Source organism: Abrus precatorius, unplaced genomic scaffold, assembly GCF_003935025.1.
Source record: "Abrus precatorius isolate BTA unplaced genomic scaffold, Abrus_2018 Scaffold5, whole genome shotgun sequence".
NCBI classification, from domain to species: Eukaryota; Viridiplantae; Streptophyta; class Magnoliopsida; order Fabales; family Fabaceae; genus Abrus; species Abrus precatorius.
This window is the reverse complement of record NW_020874395.1, coordinates 14,641,250-14,661,326: the sequence shown is the minus strand read 5'-3', so window position 1 is coordinate 14,661,326 and position 20,077 is coordinate 14,641,250. Positions and strand designations below refer to the sequence as shown.

Genomic DNA, 20,077 nt, shown 5'->3' with positions numbered 1-20,077 from the left:
TTGACATATATTCCCTCTTGTTAGATACGCACTGTGCTTGGATACACAGCTTAATTAAATGCTTATTCTTAATATAAAAAAAACACTTATCAATAAGCTATTTTTAAATGATGAGTTATGTCATAAATTTATTTACAAAATTTAGTGGGATAAACTAAAAGCAGCTTACTGAAAAAAGCTCAAAGGAGTTTATGGAGTGATAAGCTATTTCCATAAACTATTCACGGGCTTTTTCAAATGGGCCTAATTTCCACTACATATACTATTGACAACTGAATCGGTTCAAAACTGCACATATACTAAGCTCACACAGTAACTAACATTTTTCTTTCAAGATCTTCTCTTAGTGGATCTATTCTGACCTTGACAGGCTTCGGGAGGTCCAGCTTAGCTAATTCATCAGGGGCATTAGCAATTATGGTGATGAAAGCCAACACAGCCACTGCATACACACAAGGGAAAAGACCAAACCACAATAAAAATTGATGAATACAACCAACTAGAAAATTTGCATTATTTGACACAAAAATAGGCGAAGGGGGAAAAGGCACAAATAAAGTTATACCATTAGTCCTAATGACTTTTTAAGTGATTTTAAATATGAAAAATTTGAACTTCTCATCTGCATAGCTTCATGATTACAACTTTTGGGAAATTTCCAGCCCTTTTAATAAAGTGAAGTAACATGATCCTCTCTCTTTGTAAAAATGTAAGAGAGACCAATCACCTCAAGTGTATAATGTAAGTCATGAAACATACACAATAAACTGAATTGGGAAACCAATAGCAATGCCAATGAACACCTATACATTAAAAAGAATGAAAGATTACGTATCAATACTAATTACCTGATAATGCTAAGCCCATTGACAATAGTACCTGCATTGCAAAGCTTACATTAGAATGTCAACAAGGAAGGGGAGACAACAACATTCAAATGGGTTTTGGACTTTTAGTTCTTTAGAAACTAAAATTATAATTTTGCAAGTATGTCTTACTGCACTTTGACTGGAAGAAAAAACAAAAATAAATATGCTTCTCTATGATACACCTAGTAATATTACACTTTGACTCGAAGAAAAAACATAAGCAGGACATTCCCCTAAATGAACATTATTTTGTTCTGTTGATCTAACTCATAATATCAAGAACATCATGATAGATACCCAGATTGGTGCCATGCAAGTGTCCAGCTCATTGACTCATGAACTAGGAAACATATACCATACAATAAAACTTACTCAGTCTGCATTAAGAATCTCGGAAAATCAGATACATTCTTTCATCAATGGAAAACGCATACATTAATGTGCTCTTCATTGATAAGATAGCATATAGAGCCTATAGGCTAATGGAAATTGAATCACGGGTTAGACGAAATCTTGTGTCTGCAGGTTCATTTGGTGCTAATTTGAGATATCAAGACCTTTTTTTTTTTTTTTTTTCAAAGTATAAACTTCTCTTGACTAATAAAACTTGAAAAAAATGTTCATTCCCTGAGACTCATCATTATTAAGAGAATTATAGAGCTGATAGTTTTTGTTACATATGGAAAATTTTGTTCTTTCAATATAAACAGATATTACAAAATGGAAAACGAAGGGCTTCAGGAGTTCATGTTACCCATTGAATTGTTGAAACTTGGTTCGATCCATGTGTAATCTCTGAAAGACTCTTAAAGGTTGAGCCAACATATGCTACAGCAAATGCAATTGGCTGTCATATGAAATGAAATCATCAGCTCCACATTTCATTTTACCATGGTCAATAGTTAAACTACAAAGGGACATTGACTTGGTAGCGACAAGACAAAGTAAAGGACTGGAGGTAAACTTAAGGAGAAGAAAAAGGAAAACTAATCACTAAATTGAAACATTGAAAGCACATGACATTCTAAACAGTTTGACATGTGAAAAAGACTGAAAGAAAAAACCGAATAATTTGGACAACAATTTAAATAGCTGGCAGGTAATAGCACCATAGATGACTACCAGTCAATAGAAACAATCAGTGTAATCAACATTCTATATCTATATTGAGGGAAACAAGGCATTTTATGCATTATAAATGACATGTTTTGGCTATAAGGGGTGCATACCATCATTCCCAACCAAAATCCCAGCACATCTTCTTCTATGCATGAAGGAGACAAAGATAGAATGTAATTTGAAATGTTGAGTGAACGTAAAGGGACACTCAGAAAGGAAGCATTTTCTGCAACATACAACAGAAAGGCAGCATTAGAATTTAGAGAGAACAATGCCCCTCCAAATAAAATCACAACAGAGGACACTCAGAAACAAAACCAACAAAACGAAAAGACAAAGAAAATACCATGTTACATGTCAGTTGGATGACTAATTCAAGATTCACAAGTACAATGAGAAACATTGTAGCATTCAACTGGAATAAAAAAAGTGCCTCTCACCTATGTGGTCCTTCTTGATTGGGAAAGATGGTGACCTTTGCAATGGAAATGCTAAGAAAAATGTTGTGGTGATTCGGAGACCAAATTTCATCAGTCTTGTTATCTAAACTATTGAAAATTGACGCCATATATAATATCATATACAATTATTTTTATCTCTTAATTTATATATTTTTTACACATATATCCCAAAAATACACTAAAAAAACAAAGGAGGCAACTAAAGCCTAAAAGTTGTTCAAGAAACATTTTCCAATTTTCATATACTGAGGAGGGGAAACAATAATAATACTGAAAAATGAAACATACATGTGTCTGTATGTATGTAAATTAACAAACATGCATGCATGCATTGTTAACAAAAAAGGATGAGAGAGGAACCTAACCTGGTTTTTCTTATTGCATATAATGTATCCACATTTCTAAGATGGTAAAGGTTGAATGTTGGTTCCATTTAAACATAAGCAAAGTCAAAAGAAAAGGGTATCGTTAGACCAAACAAGTGATGAGAAGAAAAGCTAGAGAATCGGGATGCCACTAAAGGAAAGGCAACAACAACGTGAGAAAAAATGGTACGAGGATTATGAGCCATTGTTCTTCAGTGTTTACTTTCATTTTCCATCAATGTCGTATTGGTTTATAAGCCACGAAATTAAATTTCCCTTCCATTGGAAAACCAGCCAAGGCCAATCATTTTTTGTTGTGGAGATGATTTTTAGTAACAAAAGAAATTGTCTACATAATCTTAAGGTTCCGAACTTTTTTTTTACATCAATTAATCTTCTTTTTCACTTTTTTATACTCTATTCTATCTTAACTTTTGATATTTTTACGTGCACAATTTTTTGCACTTGTCCAGTAGGAGGTCTAACACACGAAATTTTTTTTGAAAGGACTATTGTTTTAATCTAAAATATACTTTGAAAGAAAATATGGTTTTGTGACTTTCACCAATTTTTCTCGTTAAAAATAATTGACTTTTTTTAGTAATTTTATTTGAAACAAAACTTGAGTGCATTATCTTATATGCTTTGCACATTGTTCTCAAATCAAAATTTATAATTTGTTCAAAAAATAAATTTTTAATTTAATGTTAATTTCTGAAGTAAAATTTCAAGTTTTAAATATTTTTCTTTCTTTCTTTTTCTCCAGTCTCATAGCCCCTGTTATACACATTTTCTTGTCTTCCCTCCAATTTTTCCTTGACGATTGTCCTTTTTTTACATAAAAAGTTTAGATTAAAAGAAGATTTGTCCTATGCAGGATTGGCTTATATTTATAGGAGTAAAAGGATTGATACGGAGAACCAAGCCACGTTTTCTTCTAATAAATTATTAGTATCTATATAAACTTGATTTCTTCAACAAATATTTGGATATAAATTTTCTAACATCATTTTAGAAAAAGTGTATATTATTAATGTTTGTCTTTTGGTCTCTATAACTTTCGGAATATTTTTATGGTATCTTGGGGGTTAAGATAGATCACTTAAAATTATGTCATGCTATATGCACATACTATTTGACATGAAGAAAACGGGATGTTAATAATAGTACAAGGAAATCATATAATATTAAAATCAGCATTTACATTCTAACATTAATTTATCACATCTAAAAAAATTGTCACGAGCTCATACATGAAAGAAAAGCCCAAAGGAAGAAAAAAGAAAATGCAAAGAGAAGTGGGAAATATGAAGAATCAACAGCCAAGTTAATAAAGACACTTGCAAAGTAGCAAAAATTCATCATGCAATATATATATATATATATATATATCATGATGAACAACAATTAGCTTGTTTAGTAGCAGTGACTTCATCGGCTACATGTATCTCCTTCCCACTAGGAAGATTTAATGTTGTCCCATTAATTTTGGTTTCCAAACTTTTCTGGCTTATGATGTCATGGATCTTAGTGATCATTTCTAAGAATGCTTCATCAACATTCATATTTTGCAAAGCAGAGGTTTCCATGAAACATAACCCTTCTGTTTGTGCAAACCCTTTTCCTTCTTCTTTCTCAACTTCCCTTGATTGACCCAAATCAGATTTGTTTCCAACCAAAATAACCACCATGTCTTCTCCAAACTCTCTTAATTCATGTAACCATTTTCTTACATTCACAAAAGTTGCTCTCCTGGTTATGTCATAGACTAGCATTGCCCCCAACGCTCCTCTGTAGTATGAGCTTGTGATAGCTCTAAACCTACCACAAAAATTGATCACTTATTTCGGAGAATGAAGTATGAAATAAAGATTATATAATTATTTTCTAACATATACTCAATGGGGCACACAGTAAAAAATTAATAAATTAAATTTCTAGTATTTAATGTATTTAATTCTATCATGTCTTGTAATTTTCACTAAAAATTGTTTTATTATAATGTAAATTTATTCTCAAAACTCTAAATTAAGAATAACAATTTGTATAATTTTGGAACTGTCAAGCTAATTATTGTCCACAATAGAGAGATAATCAATATTGTAAAGTTAAAGAATAAAATAAAAAGCTTTTTAGTAGGTTATGAAGCCAGAAATGACAGAGCACTCCTTTCAAACCTAACCCTTTGAGGGGAAAATTTTCTGTATCTTCTCTTATTTTCTATTGGAAAGTAAAAGTCTTGTGTATTACAATTCAAATTTGATTTAATATTAAATTTTATACAGTAGTAGTACCGCTAAACTCTTTTACCCAAAAAAGGAGACATTAATAGTAAAAATTTTATATTTTTAAAATATACAGTATTGTAAATTATTTACAAATCTTGTATATCAAACAGAATATTATTTAACACATAAAATAGAAAGTAATACTATTTTAACATCCGATTAAAGTGTTTATATCAAATATGTTGTACAAATTAAAAAATAATTATATCATAAAGTTTATAATATAGACTTCTGGTATTAAAATAGCATTCTTCTATAATATAATATTTGCTGGTGCTTTCTTCAACTACGCAAAAGCAAGACAGTTGTTACCAAATCTTTTCTGCATTTTACACTATGAACTGGACAAGATTTCTCTCCATCTCTCTGAAATATATACATACATATATATATATATATATAATTAAAACTTATTGTATTAATTATAAAATACGTTAATAAATTTAATAAAAAATAAAGATAATATTCATAATAACGTAAAAAAAAAAAGTCAAAATCCATTTGAAACAAGATATTGATGATGATGTAGGTGACCAAAACCTTCACCATTTCACATGCATTTCTTCAACCTATTGATTGCCCACTTGATTTTTGTTCTTACCCACAATCATTTTCACCTTCGCTTATTAAGCATAGGATGAACATGGTCCACTCCTCATTCTGGACCCGCATCACCCAACATTAATATTCTATTCTAAATTACTACATTAAATGAAATAAAATTAATCTTTTTTTATGCTATAAAGGTGTGGATATCATGTTTTCAACTTTTAATCGTTGTTTATTTAAATAATTTTCTCTTATATATACAATTTTTGTTCAAAATTATGAATTTTTTTTAAGCAACCCATCCTTGAGTTGCTCTAAACCTTAGTTTAATAAAAATTAAACATGTCTTTCAACTATTTTTATTTTTTTACCGTGGAACATATCGCTTTTATATTTTCTAATTCCACCTCTATTCAAATTTTAATGAAAAAAAAATGTCTTTTCTGAGTCACATGTAGGTTCGGTAATAGGCTATTCAAATATAGTGAGCTGAAGTACATGTCAACATATTCTAACAATTTTTTAAGACAACAAAAAATCAGGGAAGGTGGTAGGCATTAAGTCAAAGAAATTTAAAGGAATTCACAATAATTATAGCTTAAGGTTTGGTAGAAAAATTGTCAATATTATTAAATATTTTTTAACTTTGGAGAAATATATATATATATATATATATGGTTGGATCTTCTTACACTGATGTAAGTCTAAAAATTCTTACATCTAATCTGAGTTTTTTATTTAACTTAAATCTAATGAGTTATAATTTATTATTTCACTGATCATTAGATTTAAATTAAATTGAAAGCTCAGATTGAATATAAGAATTTTTAGACTTATACCAGTTTAAAAAGATCGTTATCCTATATATATATATATATATATATATATATATATAATTTTATTTGTTTGAGTTCTTTTTTTTTACACTTAGTAGACATGCTAAAAAAATCTAAATTAGAATAAAAATTAATTAATATATTTTTTATATTTTTGAAATGATCTTGAAAACAAACTAAACCTTTTAAAGTGACAGTTATTTTAAATAGAACGAATAAGTTGCTTGGACTTAAATATTTTGTGAATGCATAAGAGTGATCTTGTACTTGATTTCAAACCTTTTAAGTTTTCTTAAAATGATCATACGGTGTATGAACTTTCTTACAAACCAAGTGCATTTACTTCTTTTTTTTAACCTTAATCAAACCTTAACTTTTCTTAAATTATCTATTTTAAACCCACAAGGTGAACTTCAAATTTTCTTAAAATTTGGGTGAGCTTATTAAGTCAAGTTTGTCTACTTTTCTTTTTCTGTTTTGAGTGCATAACAAAGCGTTTACTTTGATGACAATTGACAGAACCAAGTCCTACCCAACTCAATGATCTGAAGTGTTCATTTGATGAGAATATTTTTTAAGAAACCAAACAATTATAAATCTCACGCCATGCTTAGAATTCAATTCATGAAGATCTCAGTGTATTCTGGTCCCACCTGAAAAGATTTCTAGTTTCACTAATGATTTCCCCACAAAACCAAAACGGTACTCAATTGGCAACCCTGACTTTTTAGAAGTAATTATTTTAAAGTTATATTATTTTAATAATAATTTTTATGATAATAAATTTCTTTTATCTCTTCCTATCACATCACTCATTTAATCACTTATTTTTCTTCCTTTTTTCTATCTCTATCTAATTTGTAAAAAATATATTTTTATTTTTAAATTTTTAAAAATTGGTAAAAATAATATATATTATAAAATATATATAAAAAAACTTTATATAATTAAAAATACTGCAGATATTTTTCTGTCTTATTTATTTATTTATTTTTAGTCACTAAACAAAAGACAAACAGCACAACATAATTAACTAGCTAACAAAAGTGCAGCCAAAAGAAAAGGGGGTGGGACATGATGTTGTGGGGAAGTAGATAAGGGATGAAAAGTAGAACAAGATTGAAAGTCTAATAATAATCAATTCAAATTAACTTAATCCATTAAATTCTTCTAGACTAAGCAAACCCAAAGGACACCGACTTTGAAATTGAAAATGCCAGTTGGAAAAGCATTGAACTTTTTATTGAAGAGAAAAGAAAGAACAAAATGAAACCAACAGCAGCAACAAACAAAAACACCGAAGTACTATGTAACTGTTGAGTTCTGCTCATCATTCTCCATATTCAAAAGGGTATTCTTTTAAAGTAATTCTGAGCTTATGAATTTAACCAACCATTGAAACACAACCTAGCTAGCATAATTAATTTGCCAAGATCATGAAGACAAAAAAAGGACAATCAAAAGAGGAAAACAAGACAACATATAAAGTGATGATGCATGGCAAATCAAAGAGACAAAAACACAATCATTCAATGAATCAATCGAAGTAGTTAAAAAGAAAATTGAGGGGACCATGAGTTATTTACCTCTCTTGGCCTGCAGTGTCCCATATTTGTGCTTTGATAAGCTTGTCCCTGACCTTAATGTTCCTGTAAGCAAATTCCACACCTATGGTTGGCTTGGAATCTAACCTGAATTCATCTTTTGCAAACCTTGAAATCAGATTTGATTTCCCAACTCCAGAGTCCCCAATCAGAACAGCCTTGAACAAGTAATCACACTCTTCATCAAATGCATCAGCCACAGCCATGTTGGTATACTATATATATATATATATATATATATATATGAATGAATGAATATGAACGATCCCTTTATCTCTCAACTCTTACCCTTTTCTTGTACCCCAAAAAGGAGAAATTCAAATAAAGAAAACAAGGCTTCTGAGGAGGAGAGAAAGAATTAAGAAACACTGAAAATCATATCATATTGCTGGTTATGAACTATATGTAGCACAGGCAAGGGACAAAGTAATAACGGGATGCTAAGTCGTGGTCATATTTATACACGGTTTGAAGGTAAAAGGGGGCACTATCAAATTATATGGTATTCGCTTAGGACCCATATAGGAAAACTATGAAAATGATTCACCTCATAATTAATACTATATATATACATGTTATTAATATAAAATAAGAATTTTCTACTAAAATGTGTTTGTTATGCAATCATATTTGTTCACTTATAAGATGTATTTAAATTAATTTAGAACGTATAAAGTGAGATAAATTGACTTGCTACCGAGAAATAAGTTATGCTTTATCAATTAAATAAAACATAATCAATTATGAATGGAATTTAAATTAAATTTTAACTTTTTAAAAAATTAAAACACGTGAAAAATGTAATTAATTAATGTATATTAAGAAAGCACCATTAGCTTCTTTTTTTTATTATCCAAACACTACCTTAAGCATTTGACTAATTCAGGTCTAATTATATATGATTACTAGCAACTAATATTTAACAAGTTATAACAACCATATGTCAATCAATCTACATATTCAATAGTCCATTAGCTTGATGGATTGTATTTTACATTACATATACATGCAAACATATAATGACAAAAGATAAGGATAACAAAATTATATATCATTGAAGTATCCTTAAAAAAATATTGTTTTTAAAATATAATTTATTAAATGAATTAAAAAAATTTAATATGATAAATGTTATATTTTTATTAAAAATGTATTTTTTTTAATAAGCGTTCTTAAAATGTTGGAAAGCGGAACCTTATCAAAATATAATTATCATTTATCTTAATATAAATTGATTATCTAAACTAAGGCACATACTTGGTTAATTACGGTGGATGATATATATATATATATATATATATATATATATATATATATATATGTTTTTCAATAATTTAAATTGAGATAGTAAAATGTCATTCGAGTATATTTAAATAAGATTTTAGAAAATTGAATTGATAATGTTAAGGTTGAATTTTGAAAGCAGTGGAAAACACGGAGGAAAAAATTAAATAATGTTTTATCAATGTTTATAGATAGATTTAATGTTAGTTTTTCAAGAATGAAGTGGATTGAAAAGTATTTCATAATATATTAAGCATCTTATACTTTTTTAAAATGTGGATACTAATCACACAAATAATATAAATTGGAAACAGATTTTAGATTATTTGTTTATTTGATTAATTTTAAATAGTGAATAAATCAATTAATAATGAATTAGATAATTCAATCAATAAATTTTGAGAGTAAAATTATATTATAATATAAAAATGTAAATTCTAGAGTATTCTAAAAAATAAGAGAGTATCTTATGCTTTTATATACATAAAACAATTATAATAGTTGATTTTAATGATAGAGTTAGTAGTATATTAAAAAATATATAATTTTTTTTAATATCTTAGTATAATTTAGAGAATATTTAATATATTTTTAAGTTTAAAAGTACGGTAACCAACATAAATTTTTTTTAAAAAATTAATTAATTATTATCATGCGTTGTGGTCTTCACTAGCATTAAAAAGATAGAAGAATAAGAGGAATTATTTTATTTTATTTTATTTTATACAGTAGTATATAATAAATTGTTTTGTAGTGTAACGAGTATTTGCATGTGAAACCATTAATAAAGACACAATGGCTCATGACTGGTCCTTAATATTGTTCTGACCAGTGGATGTCATCAACCCAGTGAAAGAACCAACCATGGGTTGCCCCCACTACCAAAGAAGGTCCAATATGGCATTGTTTGTTACACTCAATTCCACTTTTTTTTATGGGCGCGAAATTCTAAATATTTTTCTTATCTTTCCCTTTTACAAATTTTTCAAAGAAACAATACTTCTCTCTGGCATTTCATCAAAAACCTTCTCTGCACTTTATCTCCCACCTGAAACTGCCACAAAAATTGCATGGCTATCCATTATTTTTATTAAGCAAACATGGTAACAATTAATGGTTTAGCAAGTGGGCTTGTGTTCTTGTGGCCTTTCCTGGTTTGTGCTTATCTCAGCCTCAACCAAATGGCATGCTGCATGTTAGATTATAGCCATCTAATAGTAAAATGTAAAGGGTAATGATTCCAACTTATTACCTCTATGGAAAATATAGTTATTATACATATAATCATATGCTTGTGACTAGATCTCATCGTAATGATCATATGTTAGGTAATCACTCGATGATGGATTGTAACTCTTCGCAACTGTGCCCTTTTTCTATTGACAGTAACTCTTGGCCACTACTTTCGTATATTCTTCTCAAACTTTTAAACTACAACTCATCTTATTCCACTTGACAAAACCAATACATCGTCATCATCACGTTAGTAACTCGGTTAAAAATTAAAATTTTAAAAATTTATTTAATTAAAAAAATATTTTAATAATTTTATTTAAAGTTTTTTGAACTTTTTTCTATTATTTTTATTAGACTAAAATTTATACAATTCACTCTATTTATTTAGTGCCTGCAAATGTTTCATGTGACCAAAGTCATTTTTTTTACTTTAAATTTTATTCTAATATTATTTTATATATTATATTTTTTTTGAGTAATTTTATTATATTTTTTTTTGTACAATCACTTATCTATCTTAATATTTTTATTTGTATCATTCTTTTTATGTTTTTTATTGCTTTCTTCACGTGTTGTAATATATAAACAAGATTTAAAGGCTGATTCAGCCATCTAAGCATTCTTTTATTTGATTTTTTAGATTTGTACACTTTTCCAAAACAAACACGCAAACGCATTCTTTAGGTACCAGGAATTATTTCTTTTTATCAAAAAATATAATTAATAAGTTTTTATGTAATTTCTAATAAAATTTCATTAGTTTTTTTTTTTAAATTATTTCTAATTTCTCTCTACTGATACCTTCAACAAGACTAGTAAATAAAAGAAGACTGTATGAACAACATCGAACCCATTTTTTTTTATCACTTATATAAATTTGAACTATGTGAAAAAATATATATATTTAAAGGTTGTTTTATCCTCAAACTACAAACAAACAATTTTAAAAAATATATAATTGAATGAATTATGCCTTAAAACCCACTGGGGAGACCATGACGTTTATTTTATTTCCATCAGCTGCAAATCCAATTCTTGAACTATATATGCCAATCCCCATTTTTAATCGATTTAAACTTTTTTTTCTAAACATCGTTTTATTAATAATAAATCTAAAGTATAAAGAGTACTCTAATCATTACAATTGTAAAGAGATTAATTTAAAATTTATTACACTTGCTTTTTTTCCTTACAATTTAGTTTATTAAATTTTATTTTATATAATTAGAAAATTAGCTTATTTATATATCTATGAATGATAAAAAAAAATTTAATTTTCTCTAAAAGTTTAATCATGATTAAAATATGAATGAACCAAAATATATTAGATATTTAATTTTATTTTCACTTAACGAATCTTAAAAAAAATAACACAAAATTCACTACTGTAAACCCTTTTGAAAATGAGGAAACTTGGAAGTAGAAATGCCAAAAGGGGTCAACCCCCTCTTTCACATTGGAAGAGAATCATGTTGTTGTGATGATTCACAAATGAGAGCTGAACCAGAGACAGTGGTAAAAGGGAACAACCCTCGTACTGTTTCGAATAATCCATCACAGTAACATTGTACTCGCAGGGATTTTTGCACACGGTGATTTGTTAATTTTGTTTAATTTTTTTGTTATTTTTCTTAAAATTAAAATTCTTTTGAACAAATCTAAAATCATTTTTACTTCCAACATATATATATATATATATATATATATATATATATATTAGCATTAAATATACTAATATACAACAAAAAGTTTTTAGTCAAATATAAAAGTATAAACATGACTTATAGGATAGTGTTATTTCTTAATGTCTATAACCAAAGGATAGTTGTGACTAGCAACATGATTGGAGTTTAACATCTCATTTTTCTTCATGTTTGAAGTTTAATTCTTATAAAATTATATTATTTTAGACATTTCAAAACACTCACTTGCAAAGTCTTATAATAGAATTACTTGCAAAATTTTATGTATAATTATATTTTAATTTTATTTTAGAGAGTAACTATATGTAATAACCGCTAACAAAGATTTAGAATTATACCATATATCTAACTTGGAGATGCACACAGTTGTGGAGGTAAGATAACACTCAACTCATAATGAAGCCCAAGTCGACTTAGACATGTGGTGGCTATGTGTGTTATATTTTAGGCACAGAGGTAAACAATTAGCCGTAACTCAAGGCATAGTGATGGTGATAACCCTAAGTTTAAGAGAGAGGAAGGCATTGGAGTTGATGGTGGGAACAATGGTTTTACAATTATGGATTTGATTGAATGGTTGCAATGTATTGGTGGGTGACGCGTGGAGAGGTTGAGTGACGATGAAGAATGATGCAATAACAATTTGATAATGTGGAAGGAATATGGCGAGACACAATGTGAAACACATGTTCGTGATAAGGTCACAATGATGTAGTTGACAACATATGGGGTGGTAATAAGAACTTCCACAGTAATTTGTATCGTGATTTGAAAGTTAAACATGATAATAGTTTAAGTTATAAAAAAATTATATATATATATATATTCTAAAAAAATTTATATTTGAAGTAATAAATTATAATTCGTTAAATATAAATTAAATATAAAGTTCAAATATCAAATGTAAGAATTTTTAAATTTATATTAGTGTGAGAAGGTTCTATTCTATGTATATATTATTACGCGTAAATAATTTTGTAAGCATTGTTCTCTAGCTGGATGATATCATTAAATGTAAAAGATTTCAATTTTCAAGTTCTATTCTCAGTGTTCCTGGCAAGTGAAAAAGAGAAAAGCTTTTTAATCCTACTTTCCAAAGTAACATGACTCTCTCAATTGTTTCGTTCAGTTACCTTTAAAAGCAATCAATATAATGTAGGGACTGAACTAGTAAGGACTAATAGTTAAGTGCGTAACAGAAGATAAAGACAAACCAGTGTGAGATTAACCATTTTTACAAATTATATATTGCTGCCACTTATGTACGAGAAAGCCACCTATGAATTATGATCACTTTCTAAAGATCAGTGTGTTAACTAGCTACTACAGTTTTGTCACTATCTTCTATAATGCAAAAAATTATAAATAAATATGATTGATAAAACTCTAATTATGTAATCGCGATGTAATTATGGAGGCCACAAAAATTTTGATGTCCTAACTATAATTTAAAATATTACTAAAGGTATTTTAGTTAATAACCCTAAAATGAATTTCATGAAGTGTAATGTAGTGCTTATTTGTTTCAACATTGAATCAATAGCGTTTGGTATTTAATAAAAATTCAACTATTGTAAATATAATTGACACAAAATATAAGTTAAATGGCATTGGATATTTCATTTTTTTTTTAGCAATTTTTAATAAAAATCGTAATATTCAATGTTATTAATGTTTTAAATTTTATAATATATTAATAAAAATTTATTAACTGATATTTAAAAATTAATTTTGCAGTAAATTGAAGAAGTTGAGCAAGAAAGGGAGTGTATTACGTAAGCAGTCATTTGCTAAAGGACAACATGCTTTTAGTGATTCAGAGTTCAAATATTTGATTTTTGCCAAAATGATTAAAGATATTTGAAACCACAAAACGCTAAATCTGAGTCTGCACTGACTCGTTGATTTAATGACACAATGCATGAATAGGGTTAAGGAAAAAGGCATCTTCTGCAACACAAGTGTGTAAATCAATGAAACATTCACATATTAATTGGTCCTGGATTTGAGTTTCACTCCTGACAACAATAATTTTTTTTAAGTTGGATTTCCCAAACAATAAGGGGTATTCTTTATCTACATGCTCTTCTTTGGAAAAAGAACCATAAAATAATGGTTATTAATTCTTAACCATGTAGAGTGATCTCTCCATCTTGAAAATAATTAATCTGCAACTATTAATTGATTGAAAAAATATCTTATATATATATATATATATATATATATATATATATATATATATATATGTATGTATATAAATAAAAAATATTAATCTCCAACTATCCCAACAGCGTTTCTTCTAAGGACCATGAAATTTACAAACTTGCTGGTTTTTTCCCTCTCTTACTAAGTAAACATTCAGAACTCTTTGGTTAATAAATTAAAAATAAAGGTTAATCAGTATTGGTTAAATAATATATAAAACATTATCTATACACTGCTTTTTTTTAATGTAAATCTTATTTTAATTTTCATCTTTCAATGTTTTTGAATTGTTAAAGACGCAATTGTAGGAGTTGCTCAAATCAAATCTCGAGCTCGTACCTGTTAAGAGCACAATCTTTCATATCTTAACACATTTATTCACCCTTTCTTAAATGATGTGATCATATGTTTACATGAAAGATGTTAAATATTTAATGCAATTAACTATGTTTAGAATGTTATTGTTTTACATTTGGAGCTTTTAAAATATAAATATTGCAGAATGGTCCTTAACTTTTTATTTGAATGTTTTGGAAAATATAATATATTTTGGTTTTTTAAATAATTTTTTAGTAAAATGATACTTAATTGACATGGAGGATGTGTAAAACTTCTTCATAGATTATGCTAATGAATGACAATTGACAAGTTTTGTCGGTACAGATTGGTAATGAAAATGTTAAGGACTTGAGTGCCCTAACCAACATGGGTGTCTCTATTAAAGTGTAAAGATAATTAATGAACAATATTAAAAAATTAAAAAATAGTTAAATATTGTCAAATGAGTTTTCATCATGGGAAGCAAACAAACATACATACAAGGTATTACAGTAAGTTTTATATTATTCTATTTAGTATTTATGTGAATTAATCGATCAAATAACGTATAACAAAAATACTCGCGCTATTTATTGAACATCAAGCAGCAGAATTAATATTTTTTTATTATTATAACTCAATTAGTTGTACTCCATTATTTTGCTTTTATTATCCTTCAGTGCTTATCAGATATATCTTCTGGGGTTTCTTACCTCTACAGCACTATATATTGTACATGGACTATCATTCATGTTTTAATCATAATTCTTTAACACGAACATAATATAATGCACTTGTTGCATATATATGTAGGTGAAGAATGTGCACAGCTTTCTCATACGTAGCAAATGTGAAGTTTATAATCACGAAAAACAAAAGTAAAATGGTTATGCTTTAATGCATAAAGATATGTTGAGTATCAAATGTGATGATATTTTGTTGTGGATTACTGCAACTTGACCATTAAAATTTGTCAATAAACGTGTTACGTTTGCTTTCATTAATTTTCACTACTTTCATATGTAAAATATATAAAGAAACCAAAAGCCCGTTTAAGATAGTTCTTTGTTTATAGAAAATGAAAACAGTTATTATTAACAAAAACAATAAAAATTGTTTAGATGAATTGCTTTTAGAATGAAAAATAATTTTTAAACCTTTAAAATGGGACATCGAAAGGTGTTTTCTTTTTATAAGTGGGATATATTTTTTAAATGTATATAATAATAATAATAATAATAATAATAATAATAATAATATGCAATATTATATACAATTAATTTTGAAGTATTCAGATAACGAAACTGCTAATAATTCGAGACAAGTTTGAGGAAATTGCATTTGAAAACTCTGTCCCTCGTTTTCTCTTTTCAAAACTTAAAGCACTCAGGTAAAAAGCTTTCTGCCAATAACAATAGATCTTAACAATATAATATTATTTAGACATATACATAATCAAAATTTAAATTAAATAGAATTAATATTGACACCAAATTATTATCCTCAAAAGGATAGTTCTCGATCATGTGATGTTATACATATATCTTTGTTTTGACATCTTGCATACATAAAATCAAAGCATCATTCAGTCGAATATATGAATTTTACTTTAAATGTACCTGCCTCTTCTTCCTTATCTTGCATTGATGTGATCACTTCATTGTCATAAATTGCATTTCATAATCCACGCGAATTAAATTAATGCAACTCATATGTACACCGAAGTACTGTTTCCATCTATGTTAAAAGAAAAAACAACACTTCAACCCAAATTCATAGTAACTTCAACATTCAAGTCTGTCCCATCTTATTCCCATTTATGTCTTAAAATCAATTTCGAGGATCAAATTCCTTATACATTCTTCATCAAAGCACCCCTCCTTCCACTCCCTTTCCTGTTTAACTCTTCTCATCAGAACCCACATGCAAACCTATAATATCAACTTTCAAGTTACTTAAATAAGGTCTATTACCATAACCCTTAAATGTAAATAATTCTCCTTTTGATTCAACCAACATAGTCCGCATGCATTTTAAGGTAAAATACCTTCATTCAAATTGATCAGTGTCCTATTACACCATCAATTCGTTGAAATATAACATCACTAACAATAAAAGCAGTGCCATTTTCTAACAAAATAACTGCATTATCAAAATACACAGCTCCCATCACTTTACAAACATATATATATATATAGCATGTGTTTCTGATATTAATTAGTTCTTCAATGGAAGGAACTCAAAAAACTGGCTTGGGGTCAAGTTGGCATTCATTGCTGAAGCTGATATATCTGTCTCTACATCGTTAATGTTGTCACTGATGCCATCACCAGTCCTTAGAGGGAAAAGTTGAAGGGTTGTTTGAGATTCCACACAGTTATCATCTTCACTACTACTGCTACTGCTTAAGTAAATAATACCTTTTTCTCTCTGTGGTGAAATAAAAAAGCTGAGATCATGTGTCTTAATGAGCTTTGGGTCCATTGTTGTTGTTGTGGTTACGGTGGTTGTAGTAGTGGCCATACTACAAGATGCAGTGGCATTAGGAGGGGTGTTTATGAGGTAGGTGGCAGGTGCAGGAGAAGGACAAGGTAACTGCATCACATGCCACGTTGCATTTCTTTCCAAAATGTTTCTTCTTTGTTGTAATTCCCCTTCATCGAATTGGAGCCATCCATCTGTTGCAGTTACTGTTTTTGCTGCTGCCCTTTGTATTGAAACAGATTCCTGTGGATTTTAAATGCAACCATGCAAAAAATAGAATATAAGAAATTCAACATATATGTATGTCAAAAACTAAAATGCGGGAGGGGGAGAAAAAGAATGTACTGAATGGCAATTATTTCAATTGGGCATTCCAAGTTCCTGGAGAAATACTTTCATGTGGTATTTAAGATAATATAAAATAACTATACATAATTTTCAAAATAAATTTTAAGGTCAGGGTAACCAGTATGATAACATACTATTTAAGAAATCAGCAAATAATATATATAAAAAAGTCATGTTAAAATACATCATAAAAATTTAAAGGAATCAGTATATATCTTTTTAAGCTTTTTAATTAAAATATTTGTTGTATACTAAGTCGTTGATTAACATTTATTAAACTTTATTATGTTTGATTAGTTATGTTTATAATTACTGTGTTTACATAAAATTGCTTAAGTTCCTACTGATTCAGGTAAATGTAATGCAAAGTCTAAGAGAAGTGAAATAAAAGTAGGGTAATATTGTCTTTTCAATCATAATGGATACTCAATTGTATAGAATATTTGTGGGGTGCCCTAAAAACTACTGACCTAAATGCCACGAATAAGCACAAACCCCAAAAGCAAAGCTATGTTTCATAACAGCAGCCCCGACAGAAAGGAAGGAATTCAGCTTTTAGTCCCTTTTCATTTCCCAACAAACAAAGCTTTTGTTGGGTCCTTTCCCTATAGTTAGCGCATATCTTTCCATAATACATATATTTCCAACATCAACTTGATCTCTAGTAATCATATGCAAATAATCACCAGTTAATGGATACATATATGCTCATAAACTTTTGGCGATTAAGAGAATCATCTCAAGTTCAAAAACGAAAAGGGTATGTATATATTGTTAGATCATGAGCATGGACAAAGACAAAAACCGGATATTCGACATAGAATATTATTATTTTTTAGACCTCTGCAAGAGTACTGCTATTTGTAGAGGATGCCCAGTTCTTGGTCCGTTCAACTTCAAACACTGTCCTGCTTGCAGCTGTAGACAACAAGAAAAACAAAAGAATAAAACTTCACATCTCAAGCAACAACCAGAATGAGATAAAAAAGAAAACCAACACATAAAACAGATCTCTAACAAACAAATTTCAATGAAACAAAAACAAAAGAAACAAATTATTAATTTTTTTCTCTAACTAAATTTGGAGTTTTACTTCATAAATCAATGTCAAATTTTTATACTAACCTTTTTTATGTTGTTTACTCTTAAAACTCTAATTTTAATTGAAAAAGAGAAAATTAAACAGTCCTATTTTAAGACTCAAAACGAGTGTCTACACTAAACATTCAATATATTTGAGTGTTAAAATAATTTTTTAACTATTTTATATTATTTTTTACTATATTAATTTTATTTAAACAGTTTTATACAAAAAAAAAAATTTAAAAATACTTCGACGCCCAAATATATTGGGTGTCTAGTGTAGAAACCATTGCTCAAAAAACAATACTTATAAGATACTGTAACTAAATTTTGTTAAAAAATAAAAAACATATATTTTAAAAACAAAGTATCATCATCACCCCTCTCTCATCACTCTCTCTCCTTATATTCTGACTTTTTTTTATTATGAACAAATGATTATAATGGACTAAGAATGGCATGAGGGTGTTACATAAATCTTTCTTCTCTGGAGTTTCAGCATCCGATTCCATCTGACGGCGGCGCTTTTGCCTTTCCCTGGCTTTGTGATTCTGAAACCAATAGAAAACATTCTTCCCTTCAATTTTACCAAACCTTCTAAGCTGTGCAGTGATGTGTTGGATTTGCTCTGCAGATGGTGTCCTTGTCCCTCTTCTATACAACTCTTCAAGGGCTCTTAGTTGCTCTGGAGTAGGATTCCACCTTGAACTCACCACAACTGGTGATGCACCATTCAACTCCTCTCTCTTTTTTTGTTCTGCCACCGTTGCTAAATAAAACAAAGAAACATTTTTCTTTTGTACATATAACCATTGTAGAAAAGTCAAAGCAACAAATGCATATAAACAACTAGGGAAAGAGAAAACAACATATAGATAAATATATATATATACACACACATACATACCCAGATGATGATAGTGATATTGTGAAAAGAAATCATTGCCATGAATACGGGTTAAGCAAGGAGTTGTTGTTGTTGTTGAAGCATTGTTAAGAGAAGTCAGCATGACAGGCATGAGTTTCCTTCCATTGAATGAGTGATCAACCATGTTGAACTCACCACCTTCATTGTAACCCACCATCCACATTTTGAGAGAGCAAACAAGGACAGGGTTTTTGTGTAGTGAGTGACAAGGGTGATGGTACAAAAAGATTATAAATAGCCCAGAATGAAGCCACTAGGTACTATAGCTTTATCAGCTTATAATAATATACACATAGCATTAGAACTAATGAAAGAGAATGTATGTGTATATAAAGTGGGAGTGCTTTAAATGGTTTTCTTTGTCTCTGTCTCTTTCTTCACTTGTCACTTGGTAATG

General features: G+C 28.6%; 3 protein-coding genes across 3 annotated transcripts; all 3 read right to left on the bottom strand.

The window, feature by feature from the left end:
* Positions 1–295: 295 nt before the first annotated feature.
* LOC113866753 lies at positions 296–2,519 on the bottom strand. The gene is made up of 5 exons (XM_027501554.1): positions 2,429–2,519; positions 2,099–2,292; positions 1,624–1,716; positions 849–879; positions 296–442 (listed from the first exon to the last, which is right to left on the bottom strand). The coding sequence occupies exons 1-5, from the start codon at positions 2,517–2,519 to the stop codon at positions 306–308; spliced, it is 546 nt and encodes a 181-aa protein (XP_027357355.1). The 3' UTR covers positions 296–305.
* A 1,683-nt stretch (positions 2,520–4,202) lies between these two features.
* Positions 4,203–8,535, bottom strand: LOC113867057 (ras-related protein RABA6b-like). Its single transcript, XM_027502010.1, has 3 exons — positions 8,342–8,535; positions 8,074–8,309; positions 4,203–4,635 (listed from the first exon to the last, which is right to left on the bottom strand). Exons 2-3 carry the CDS (start codon positions 8,295–8,297, stop codon positions 4,206–4,208), a joined length of 654 nt encoding a protein of 217 aa, XP_027357811.1. The 5' UTR covers positions 8,298–8,309; positions 8,342–8,535; the 3' UTR covers positions 4,203–4,205.
* Positions 8,536–16,921: 8,386 nt separating this feature from the next.
* Positions 16,922–19,843, bottom strand: LOC113867974 (WUSCHEL-related homeobox 1-like). The gene is made up of 4 exons (XM_027503504.1): positions 19,660–19,843; positions 19,225–19,521; positions 18,511–18,587; positions 16,922–17,564 (listed from the first exon to the last, which is right to left on the bottom strand). Exons 1-4 carry the CDS (start codon positions 19,841–19,843, stop codon positions 17,055–17,057), a joined length of 1,068 nt encoding a protein of 355 aa, XP_027359305.1. The 3' UTR covers positions 16,922–17,054.
* Between the last annotated feature and the right edge of the window lie 234 nt (positions 19,844–20,077).